This window comes from Synchytrium microbalum (genome assembly GCF_006535985.1).
Source record: "Synchytrium microbalum strain JEL517 chromosome Unknown SmJEL517_scf0028, whole genome shotgun sequence".
NCBI lineage: Eukaryota > Fungi > Chytridiomycota > Chytridiomycetes > Synchytriales > Synchytriaceae > Synchytrium > Synchytrium microbalum.
Window position 1 is genome coordinate 30,442 of NW_022158377.1, and position 12,265 is coordinate 42,706.

Here is a 12,265-nt window from a genome sequence, read left to right on the forward strand (position 1 = left end):
GGATCTGATACTGTTATATTATCTATACCAAGTCGAGCTGTCAAACAAGACTCTCGCAGAGCAACGAGACTAGCTTGAGCGAATTGAGTCGCTCCAGACACAAAATCAGTTTCGAAGCGATGACATGCTTCAAGCGCTGCGTCAGGCAAATACACACGTCGAATTGTTTCAATAAGACGTGGCACGGTATCCATGTTCACGATTTGATTGGGCTTTACGAATTCATACGAGTCGTGCTCCCAGTCGATTCTCAGATGGTCTACTGGGTCTACGAGTAGTAGGAAGAGGAATGGATGGACTGTCCAGAGTGTATCAATCTCTGGGGCATGGATGTTGAAGGGGTGACCTCTTCGAAGCAGCTTTAGATGGACATCCTTTGTAAGTTGAGTTTCTTCTCGGAGCTCAATCCAAGCTCTTTGCAGTGCGTCAGTATCAGATTCTTCGACGGATCCAGATACCACAGCGTATTTTCCTCTGAGTGAATGTAGTAAGATTTGGCAAAATGTTGATGTCGCCAAGACACGACCATTTCCATCGCAACTGGGCGGGTAATAACAATACTTACTGATACGTTCGAACATTTAAGCTACGTTTCAGTACTAGTACGGATTTGCCAGGCCTGTAGCAACCATCAGCGTCACAGGTAGGGGTTTGAAACTTGCCATCAGAATCGAAAGTGGTGGATATCACGCAGCTCACGACATGTCTATGTCTCGTCATTGCTGAGCACGTGCCGCGCAGCTTGAATTCAGTTATTCAGCTATATGTCTCTGGAGTTTGTGCGCGACGTTTGGATTGTCAAAGATTTTCAGGGATGAGCACGTAGAGCTAGTGCGAATATATTACCGTAATTTCTAGGGTCTTTGAGCGTTTACTGTCCAGATCTACCCGTTTTTAGACCACGAACGGTCAGTAGAACTGTGCATTCGAGAAATCCATGATTTGCGAGTTCTTCAGCTCTCTGCAAGCAAAAACGCAAAACTGGCACGCGATTTCTCAAGCTGGTTCTCAAGCTTGCTTGAAAATAGTATAATTTTCATTCACCCTTCTTTCATGCACGTTCTCCTCCCTCGGCTCATCCAATTTGCACCCTTACACTTGCACGTTCTGACGGAGATAGAACGACCATGATGGCATCTGTATCAGCAGACGCAGTACGTATGTCCTAGTATCAATTCCAATTTCAACTTCAATTGTATTCTTTCATTAACACGCTACCTATCAACAACAAACTAGCTCAAAAACGAGGGCAACGAATTGATTGCTAAAAGAAGCTTCAATGCCGCAATTGACAAATACAATCAAGCAATAGAACTCAACGCTAGTGTCCCTGCCTACTATTCAAATCGAGCCTTTGGTATGTTGTGTTTGGATTTCGCAGTGGACCATCTAGATTCTTTTTTTCTGTGTCAAAATTGTTTGACTCCCGTCACGTTTCTGTCAGCATACATCAAGGTCGAATTGTACGGAGCCGCTATACAGGATGCAAACAAGGCTATTGAAATTGATCCAACCTTCGTCAAGGCTTACTATCGCCGTGCCGTGGGAAATATGGCAATGGGGAAATTCAAAGGTAGGCAAAAAACATCTACCATGGCACCAACAAATTGATCAAGAAGGTCTCTATCTCTCTCAATTCTCAATGTGATTTATTCTTCAATTGTGATTTAGAGGCTGTAAAGGACTTTCAGGCAGTGTGCAAAGTCGCTCCTCGTGATGCAGATGCTAAACTAAAGCTCAAGGAGTGCCAAGCAGAGTTAACTCGACGGAACTTTGAAAAGGCTATTGCCGTAGAAGATAGTAAAAAGAGCGCGGTCGAGTTGTTGGGAGATGTAGATAGTATTATCGTGGACCCAGCGTGAGTAATCGAGGATGGATTCAGATTGTTCTTTTTGTGCCCATAAGCTAATCCCCTTTCATTTCATTTGCACCAGATCGCCCGAACCTCATCTACCAGCAGAAGGAATCACACTCGATTTCGTAATGGCAATGATGGAGCACATGAAGGCCCAAAAGAAACTACATAGAAAATACGTCTACAAGATCATGCTTGCAGCCAAAGCCGTCCTGGAAGCCTCATCTACAATCGTCGACGTACCCATACCCACAAATGGATCCGTAACCATCTGTGGAGACATTCATGGCCAATACTATGACTTGATGAACATTTTTGCTTTGAATGGCCTCCCATCCCCAACCAATGCATATATATTTAATGGTGATTTCGTAGATCGTGGTAGCTTCTCTGTAGAGTGTATATTGACCTTGTTAGCATTCAAAGCCCTGTATCCGGATTCCTTCTTTATGAGTCGTGGTAATCATGAAACCGATGATATGAATAAGGTATATGGATTTGAAGGAGAAGTCAAGGCAAAGTATTCGGATGTTATGATGAAGTTGTTCTCGGAGATATTTAACGCTGTGCCATTGGGTAACCTGGTTGGTGGTAAAATATTGGTAGTCCATGGTGGTTTGTTTAGTAGAGATGGTGTAACTCTAGATGAGGTAAGAAAGAATACTCAAAACGGGATGGACGTGATCCTATTCTGTGCTCCTGTGTATTTTTTTGCTCACACATTTTCTTTAGATACGACAAATCGACAGGTTTAAGCAGCCCGGATCAGAGGGCCTGATGTGTGAACTACTATGGTCTGATCCACAACCTCAACCAGGTCGATCACCATCTAAACGAGGAGTCGGAATACAGTTTGGACCAGATGTATCGAAAGCATTCTGTGACCTTAATGGATTGAATTGTGTAGTTAGAAGTCACGAAGTCAGACAAGAAGGTTATGCTGTAGAACACGACGGAAAATGCATAACAATCTTCTCAGCACCCAACTATGTCGATGTCAGTGGAAACAAAGGAGCTTATATCAGAGTTACTCCTGATTTCAACATGAAGTATAATCAGTTTGAAGCTGTACCTCATCCGAATGTGAAAGCTATGCAATACGCACAGCAATTCATGTCAAACATGATGTAGTAAAAAAAGAGGGATGTTGCTTGTTGGTTTAAGATAATTTTTTAACACGGTACAATGTAGACTATTTGTTTCAAAATACAGTAAAAGGCACTATGCATATGTATCTCGCTTAATAGAATTTTCCCTTTTGTGATCCGGCACCGTTGGGGAACTGTCGCTTTACAAAATCCACTTGGTATTTTAGTTTCAACGATACATCGTGTCGGCGTGCAAGAATTATGCTCGAAAGAGGACTTGTTTTTTCCAGATAATTCAACAATAGACACGTAATAGCTCCATCTCTTTGTTTGTTCGTTGAGGTGTTCAGTTTCTCGTCCAAACAGCGCATCTCGAAGCATCCAAAACGTCGGTTTTGAAAAACGCATCAAACAACTTTGCCGTTGTGAACTTTGAGATTCTCATCTAGCAAGTGTCGGCATTGTAGTGCAGAGCAACTGATTCTGTATCTGACCTCTTTTTCAACTTAGAATTAATTTGCAAACCCCATCCAAAAACTCAAAATGTCAGAAGAATCAGATTGGGACAAGACTACTTACCTGAAACGAAAGCCAGTGAATGATCGAGTTGGTACGTTTTATTTTGCATCTAGCTGCCTCTTCTTTGTCGCAGAACGTGGCAGTTTCAATAATTCAAATGCAACAAACTTCCAAGCTTACTTTCCTATCCATTGTATGTAGCCAAAACCGAATCTGAAGTAAATGCCGCTAGGAGATCTGGTGCAACCATTATTACTGAAGAAAAAAGGAAACCAATCTCTACTGGTGCTTCAGCTTCGACATTGGATGCTTCCAAAGCTGCAAAGATTGATCGAGAGACTGAGGTAGGATATTGCCCTCTCCTGTGATAGGATTTGATATGTTTTGAACGTCCGGGTGATAAATTGGGTGTTTGGTTGATGATGTGTTGTGTGTTGCTTCTCTGTTGTGCATCTCTGTTGAACTATCCAATCGCAGTTTATTCACGCTTACAACGTTCTATTCTTGTAGGATTTCCATGTTGAAAAGATCTCACCAAGTTTGGGCAAAACGATTGCTCAACGAAGAGCTGAATTGAAAATGACACAAAAGGAATTGGCTACCAAAATCAACCAACCCCATAACATTGTATCTGAATATGAATCGGGAAAGGTAAGAACTATTGACCTACAGTCTGCAATTTCATGTTACTAATTATCTCTATCACAGGCCGTCAATCCAAATCAACAAGTATTGGCTAAAATGGAAAGGATCTTGGGCGTCAAACTACGAGGAAAGGATATTGGTGCCAAATTAGAGCCCAAGCATTGATTTCATTTGCACTCTCCACACTTTCAACTTGATCGTATAGAAGTACCTACAATTTTTCAATCAACACGTCTATCTTCACACCATTGAAAATGCATGTAGTGCTGCTGCTCTTTTTGATTTAGTGTATCTCATTTTACAAGTTGGTTACTAATAATTTAGACATTATGTCATATGAAGCACGCATTGACTTTGGTGGAGAAATCGGATCTATGGAATACCTAACGACCAAGTTCCACGTGTCAACCAGATACTCATCTATCTTTGCATATGGAACATATGCGAAGCAATCCAAGCTCACCCTCGTTTGGAATAGAACTCGATGGCTCGAGTATTGGATTTGAAGACGGTCAACATTGACTTGTACATTCCAGTAACACGTCCAACTTGTTCCATTAGTTCCATCAAATGATGGCCAAGACCACGCCCTTGTGCTTCAGCTTCTAATTGCAGCTCGTAACTAGAGTAGCAGTTTGGTTGCTGGATGAGAACCTAACGCCGTACATATCCAACGGATAAAGACTAACCAATAGACTACTGCGACTTCTTCACATATTGATGGTTTAGCTATTCGAATTGACAGATCCATGGTCAAGCAAGTTCAAACAGTAGCTGCCCGTATCTGTTACTAACCTCCCATTCGTCCATTCTTATCCCAATTTGCCAGATCATATCTTAACTTGGCATCCTGATCAACATCTCCCAACTCTTCAGTACTGAATTGGAAATGCACATATCCGATGCTTCGCTGATTGACACGTGCAATTAGAAATCTTGGTGCGTCAGAGCTCATCTCTTCGCGTTTATCTGGCGTACTCCAGCCCATATCTTTTGCTTCCACGTATCTGATTAGAAACTTGAGAAGTTACACTTTTGAAACGTGAATAGTGAAAGATTTCACGCGTAACTGGTCCTTCAAGTTCCGTTTGACGAGATTCACTGCCCAGTCAAAGTCCTTGTCTGAAATGGTGTCGATGCTACACACATCCACAGTGACTTGATAACTGCGAGAGAGCGAAACGTAAATTTATCGTCCACTCGATGGAATTGCGAATAATTCGTTCGGTTTACTCGTTCTTGGTGAAGCTTAATGGCATTTGAATTTTCTTGATCAAGTCTGCAACGCTAATCTAAGCACCGAAAGGAAAAATGTGAGATCTAGCAGAAACTTCAAATTTGAATCAAAACTACCTCGCACGCGAGGCGCGCACGTTCTTCCTCCACCGTCAATTCATCGTCGTTGTTCATCCCTCTTGATGTTTAAGGAAGATGGAACAAGGTAGCTTATCGTAATAGTTGAAACAGGAAAAGGAGAATTTTGGAAAGACTCACAAGCAAGTGCTGAGCATTGTGTTCTTCATTGCAGAGAACATCACTGAAAACCCCATCTCCTCATAATTTACAATCTCACTCACAGGCGAGTAGACATGAGTGAATTACAGGACCCGCCGGAAGAGGAAACATCTTTCCCTACCGAGCTATTGCTCAAGATAGCTAGATATCTTCCTATACGTGACCTTGACTCGCTTGCGTTGGCATCTAAAACATTCAACATTGTTGCCATCACACATCTATATCGAACCATTCGGCACGCAGTTTCAGACGACGCATCTTTGGATGAAAAGGATAGATACATTTGGGCAAACTCACTGAATACCTGCAGGGTGTGCATTCAACACCTTCAGCAACTCCCATGTATATGTTTAAGACTTAATATGATAGGGTCAGGAGCTCCCTTTCGCGAGGTCGTGAGCTCAAGCTCGTAGGCTTTAACGTCTTGTCAAAAGTTACTTGCGAGCAAGATGCCTGTCACTATAAAGAAGTTTGATATCCTTATAAACTATGGCCGACACTGCCTTGTGGACGACCTTCATGGAGACGCACACAACACCGCAGTGTCTTAGGATATACCATGCTGCTGACGGCCACACCAACTGGAATTATGTAATCGCTCTCTCGAAACACTTGAAACTAAGACGTCTCTGTCTTAACGCCATGTCTCAACATTCGCCATCAGGTCTAGGAGATGCAATCATATCATGAAGCGGCCCTACCGTACGCCAACTCAACCTCACAGGGATGGACGATCTCGATAGCGATTTTATAAATCAACTAGATTGCTTGGATGAATTCACTTTGATTCCTAGGGGCAAAGAAAAGCCGATAGTACCACAACGTCCACTTCGAACACTCTTTATCGATGATGAGTGGGCCAGAAGGTACTTTGGACACACGCTTTTGCTCTGGGATTTTTGTGTCCAAGCTTGAAGTCCTTGTACATACAATTCACTGAATGGCGATATATCATTCTCGCGACTTACAAACTTGTATGCAATATCATATTATGCTCATCGGGCATCAGCAGACTGGAGATTCGTTGATACGAGGATCGGGAAGCTAGACTGCCAAGGGATGGTGTCGCCTTCCTCGCTGCTGCTCGGGAGCGTAAGGGACTGGCGCTGAAGGCTACAGAATTGGATATTAGGAACGTCCAGTGGGAATTCTCGGGTGACCTCGTTTCATGTTTAAAACCGATAATCATTCTGGTGTAGAAATCTGTCAGGGATTGTTGGTAGCTTTAGATGATATTTTCATCTGTAGTCGCAAACAGACGTGCTATGACAAAACGGACGGCCTGGTCCGATTCAGAAGCTTAATGAGAGCTTTATGGTAGTTTTGACGAGGATATATATGCTGAATGAGTAATAAGAACACTTCAAGAATTGTACAGTCGGTGATAGTATATTATATAAGGACGCAAAATACACGCATAGAAATTCAACGTTCGGCGAGTCTCTCATACACTTGAATCCAGCGTCTCCATTACAACCCTTGCAATCTCATCTACTTGAGCCATAGCTCCTACTCCAACATCTCCACACGCCAATATCTTTGATATAGGCGGTATGACTTTATAGCCCAATTCGTCTTGTAGGATTTTCAAATGTTTGGCAGTGAATGGATGATCCCACATGTATGTATTCATTGCTGGACATATCAGCACGGGTCTTGTTGGTGCCCATGCTCGTAATATACATGTCTAGAAGGGAGAAAAGAGCGTCAAGTTGATGTAGGTTCACTTTCACGTCATCCGTGGCACCAACAACAAGAAAGAGAAATGCACTCACAAGTAGGTTGTCTGATAGTCCTTGAGCGAGTTTAGCGAGTGTGTTGGCATCTAGTGGTGCAATAACCATCAAATCAGCCCAATTTCGTAGATCGATATGTATGACTGGATCTGACATCTTCTTCCATGCCTGTACGTCAAGTAGACAAAAAACAGGAGATCAGTATATAAGGATGAGATAGACATCATCATGGCTCCCAAATCGTAACATGAACAAACAAGTAATTACCTTCCATTCGTCCGCGTCAGTCAAAACCTCAGCCGGTTTGACGTCGTCAGGTTTAAAGAAGTGAAGAGCATGTTCTGTAGTGACTATTCGTATCTCCACTCCCATTTCATCGTGCTAATGACATGGAGATGGTAATTGTCAGCAAAACTGTCGATGATGGTCAAATGATGACAGAGTTCATGCCTTGTTGAGATCTATGAGTTTCTGTACCAGGAGAGGTATCTTTATACTTGCTACACTGCCTGTAGCTCCTATTAGTATATGCCTTGGCCGTATAGTCCCTGTAGAAGTTGATCTTGACAATTCAGTTCCATTATTGCTGCGATTAACAAGCACAGACGAAGAAGACATTGGCGACTCGCTCGTCATTGCCAATTGCACTATAAACTATCTATATACTAGGCTGTGGTAAGTTCCCTTGTTCTTCTGCAATGTGAAAGTGTTTTCTTCTGTCTTGAGCGAATGTGTGAATAGGACTGTATGAAGCTGACAAATTCAAAGATTTATTACAGATTTTAGACGCGATGCCTATCCAAATACTCGATGCGCTACCATCCAACCTCACTCTGCCCGCTTCAAACGACAACATCAACGACACCACCCATCACTACGACTTGCAAAACCCAGTGCTGCCTCTTGTCAGAAACCACCAGCCAAACACTACTCTGTACATTTCACCACCACTCACTACTTCATCTGGAATACGCATCGGGGCTGGAATCAAGGGTGATGTATACATTGCTCAAAAGTGAGTGTCCTTGTTGGAAGGGAAAAAAGAAGTTAGCAACTTGGTGGATGTTTCTCAACGTTCTAACACCCTGTCATCACATCTCAATAGTAAGATATTCTTTACTTCACCATCATCACCATCAGCCGCAACTACACCATCAACAGCATCACAAACACTCTGCATTGACTACCTAAACATTATCGTACACGCCATATCACGAAGTGGAGATCGTATCATTGCCAGACCTAGTATATATTGTCAGCTGGATGGCGTCACTGTACTAGATGCACAAGGAAACCCGTTATCTATTGCAGCAGCTGAAAAGAATGGCAATGATATTACAGCAGCTCACGAAGGGATTGAAGAAGATGATAATGATGAAGTCATGTATGAAATGAGAATGGTGCCTGATGATTCTGAGTCTTGTAAGTCATTCGAGGTGTATGTCTTGTTGGTTTTCTATTTTCGCCCCTTCTCCATTCTCATTTCATTCTATTTCTCGTAGTGGACACAATGTACCAAGCAATGTCAGAATGCGCATCTCTACACCCAGACCCCAACATGGACGAAGATGATGACGATGCCTTAACAGGAGGCGCTGCAGATGGAAGTGGTTGGGTATTCGCTGACGATGCTGATCCAGCTCTACAACAATTTGTGGCATCGCTCGGTAGCAATAACGGTGGTAGCAACAATAGTCATAGATTCAGTCCGTATACAGTTCCACCGTCTCGTATGAGACGTGAGGATCAAGAGACTATGAGGGCTGCAATGGAACATGTTGAGGTCGCGTTTGATGTACCTGCAGGATATGCTAGTCATGCGATGGGTGATGATGGTGTTGAAGGGCAGTTTGATGATACTGAAGATGATATGCAGAGATAGGAAGTGATACGAGGTTTAACTTTCAAAGCGTCGCGTAAAGGAAGGATGTGTATACAAAAACTATTATAAGAACATAGCCTCATTTCAGTTCCCATATCTGCACTTTCTGTTTGGAATCATTTATGGTGTGTGTGTGTGTGTGTATGTTTTGAGTGTACAAAGTAAATATAATGTCCATTTTCTGGGATGTCTGTCTTCTACAACCACTTAATGCAATCATCATCAACAACAAATCTCTACATCACAATAATACGTCCTATCGGCAACACACCTATTCTCCCCATTGTTCCTCTATCATGTTTTAATCTGTTCCATTCCTCCATTGTTTGAGATCATTTAAAATATCCAACCGCCATTTTCTTAGACTTTACATTCAGCCAAGAGATTAATCATCCTATTTGCTTCACGACGACCACTCAACAGAGCTCCATGTATCGTAGCGAAATGATTCCTATTCGTGGCCTCTCCTGCAAAGAATACGACTGGATTATTGGTGTTGTTTGTTGGATTACTTGGATCTGTTGGGATGGCGGGTGAGGTCAAGTTTGGTAGGAGCGGTAGTAATGTGCCATTTGAGTCTCCTGAATGTCCATTGATGTCGCCATTGATGTGTCCGTTGGTTGTTGAGATTGGAGCGGTATACACTCCACCACCTAATCGAAGAGGTGCGGCCAGCGCATCATTGCATTCACCAGATTGGCCGACTGGGATAGACTAGGTAAAAACATTGTTGGTACCAAGCTACTATCTCACACTCCAGCATGATAACTTACACTATACGATCCTAATGCAAATGGATCACAAGCCCATCGAACTACAGTCAAATCCACCAACTTGATTTCATCAACGTTATCACTGAAATTCCTCTTGATGGAAGTCATAAACACTTCTCCGACTTGTTTATCCGTCAATCCTTCCATCCTCATAGCGGTAGACTGGGCATAGTATGCAACCAGAATAGCTGGTGGATCTGATAGTTCCGGATGTAATCGAGTCACGTTTAAGAAGGAGACGAGAGATGGTTTTTGTGTTGGGTCTGCATTGTCGACAAAGCCGTAGAAGAATTCCTGATCGTAGAGAGGTAATTAGTCGCTGACGCGAAAAAAGGACAAACAAGTATCACGAATTGCGGCACATGCTCACCACATCCATAGGCCAGAACGCCTTTTCAAACTTGAGAATCGTCTTATCCAATACTCCAAAGCCCAATCCTTCGATAGCTTGTTTCTTTGATATTGGTAGAGGCGGGTTGAATATACTCTGATGATGAGCTTTCAGGTATCCCAATGGTATCGTTGTCAGTACAGCTGCACACGAAAAGTCTCCTTGATTCGTGTGAACTGTCACTGGATTTATCACATCTGCACCTTTCTCGCCACTGTAATCGATACTCGTCACTACATGATTGAGGAATATACGTGTATCCTTTTCAGCGAGGATGTGTTCGCCAGATTTCTTGAGAAGTTCTGTATATCCATCTACTAGATAACAATGTTCTCCACCAAAGTCCTGTTTGAAGATAAAATGATCAGTCATAAAGTCTACATGCTGTTTGGAGACATATCGCGTACGTTGATATCCCATTCGCGTATAGACATTGTCTCCAAGTCAGCGGCCTCGATATTCTCTATAGCTTTCTCCAGGAATGGCAGCATTTCTCTAGACAAGTCATCACGCTCTAACTGCCTCTTCCATTCCTCGTCTTGATCGATAAAATCTCGCATCGACATATCAGCGTGCGTTGATCTCACATAATTTGCAGCACGTTCAAACACACCCCAGAACTGTTGTCATCAAATAAAGAAAATGATTAAAACGGATGCGTACGATGATGGGGGTTGATGATTGTATGTCAGGTGCCGGTTGAGTTTGGAAGGTTGAATGGGAGCACCAAGATTTCAAACCAAATGAACAGGGTTTTTGAATTGGGGTTGGATTAAGGGGGATGTAAAAGGGAATATAGAGGAATATAAAGGGGGAAGGCAAAATCAAATCAACTTCAATCCTCATTCATTCGAATAAAACAAGAAAACAGAACTGAAAAGAAACAAAATTGAAAAACCTGGAAAAAAACACAAAACATCAACAAAAACTTATGGTAGCTTGCCTTCTCGTACTAGTGCTTCCAAAGAATTGGAAAGCATTGTACAAAAAAGGGGGAGAGCGACTTTTGGTTTTCTTGGTTTTTTTGTGCCCCTTCAGCATTCATTCAAATTTACTTCCTTCCTTGTTTCTCAACCGTACCGTTTCTTTAGCAGTTCTCACCACATCTAAGAGCTCTCTAGACCGTTCTATTGATATTGGCTTTCCATCTGGTTTAAACATCTACCAAAAAGCGTGTTACTATAAGTTTTTTCTTCCAGCCAGGTCCATCACACGTGCCAATTGCAAGTATCATTCCAACTCATAGACGTGATTACAAAGAAAGGAATACAGCACTTTTTTTTGTGATCAAACTAACCTGTATCCGTTCAAACACCACCTTTCGAGCATTGGGCACCAAATCAGTCAGTGGATTGCCATCGGCACCATGTATCCATGAAGCACCCATGTCAATATTGACTCCATATTGAGTATCAGTTTTTATTCTACCACCTGCAAGCACGCAGCGACACGTTAGCTCAAACCACTTGGTAGATAGAGGCAGTGCAATGGCTACCTGTTCGATCTCTTGCTTCCAGCACAAGAACGTCAAGTCCTGCTTGTCTTAACATACTAGCTGTTGTGATTGATGCGATTTCATATGAGAAGAAGGGAAAGTGAGGGTTGGTATGAGATGCTCCACACACATGTTAAATGTTGGTGCAATTTCGGCACAAAACATTGTCTGGCAACACCGAAATGATCAGATCCGTCATATAAACATAAGTGAAATACAAATTTGATTCTCTTTTACCTGCTGTGAGTCCACTCATACCAGAGCCGATAACGATTATCTTTTGAGCCATTTTTGTTGAATATTATGAGGGCAGACAGTAGATCACTTGGTTGAGATAGAGAGATTGCAGTTTTATGAGCTTTCCGA

At 42.4% G+C, this 12,265-nt stretch overlaps 5 protein-coding genes across 5 annotated transcripts; 2 read left to right on the forward strand and 3 right to left on the reverse strand.

Moving 5' to 3' along the window:
• Positions 1-1,130: 1,130 nt before the first annotated feature.
• Positions 1,131-2,986, forward strand: SmJEL517_g04269 (uncharacterized protein; the record flags this gene model as incomplete). The annotated part of the gene is made up of 6 exons (XM_031170197.1): positions 1,131-1,154; positions 1,237-1,357; positions 1,445-1,573; positions 1,672-1,858; positions 1,935-2,505; positions 2,588-2,986. 6 exons carry the CDS (start codon positions 1,131-1,133, stop codon positions 2,984-2,986), a joined length of 1,431 nt encoding a protein of 476 aa, XP_031023768.1.
• Positions 2,987-3,486: 500 nt separating this feature from the next.
• Positions 3,487-4,272, forward strand: SmJEL517_g04270 (uncharacterized protein; the record flags this gene model as incomplete). The annotated part of the gene is made up of 4 exons (XM_031170198.1): positions 3,487-3,553; positions 3,664-3,806; positions 3,973-4,113; positions 4,171-4,272. The coding sequence occupies 4 exons, from the start codon at positions 3,487-3,489 to the stop codon at positions 4,270-4,272; spliced, it is 453 nt and encodes a 150-aa protein (XP_031023804.1).
• Positions 4,273-4,405: 133 nt separating this feature from the next.
• Positions 4,406-5,517, reverse strand: SmJEL517_g04271 (uncharacterized protein; the record flags this gene model as incomplete). Its single annotated transcript, XM_031170199.1, has 7 exons — positions 4,406-4,490; positions 4,571-4,729; positions 4,797-4,836; positions 4,903-5,114; positions 5,178-5,273; positions 5,341-5,399; positions 5,461-5,517. The coding sequence occupies 7 exons, from the start codon at positions 5,515-5,517 to the stop codon at positions 4,406-4,408; spliced, it is 708 nt and encodes a 235-aa protein (XP_031023805.1).
• Positions 5,518-7,066: 1,549 nt separating this feature from the next.
• On the reverse strand, positions 7,067-7,976 carry SmJEL517_g04272 (uncharacterized protein; the record flags this gene model as incomplete). Its single annotated transcript, XM_031170200.1, has 4 exons — positions 7,067-7,309; positions 7,398-7,526; positions 7,626-7,739; positions 7,836-7,976. 4 exons carry the CDS (start codon positions 7,974-7,976, stop codon positions 7,067-7,069), a joined length of 627 nt encoding a protein of 208 aa, XP_031023806.1.
• Positions 7,977-9,600: 1,624 nt separating this feature from the next.
• On the reverse strand, positions 9,601-12,188 carry SmJEL517_g04273 (uncharacterized protein; the record flags this gene model as incomplete). Its single annotated transcript, XM_031170201.1, has 7 exons — positions 9,601-9,954; positions 10,014-10,307; positions 10,384-10,749; positions 10,812-11,024; positions 11,485-11,565; positions 11,702-11,835; positions 12,137-12,188. The coding sequence occupies 7 exons, from the start codon at positions 12,186-12,188 to the stop codon at positions 9,601-9,603; spliced, it is 1,494 nt and encodes a 497-aa protein (XP_031023807.1).
• Positions 12,189-12,265: the final 77 nt, after the last annotated feature.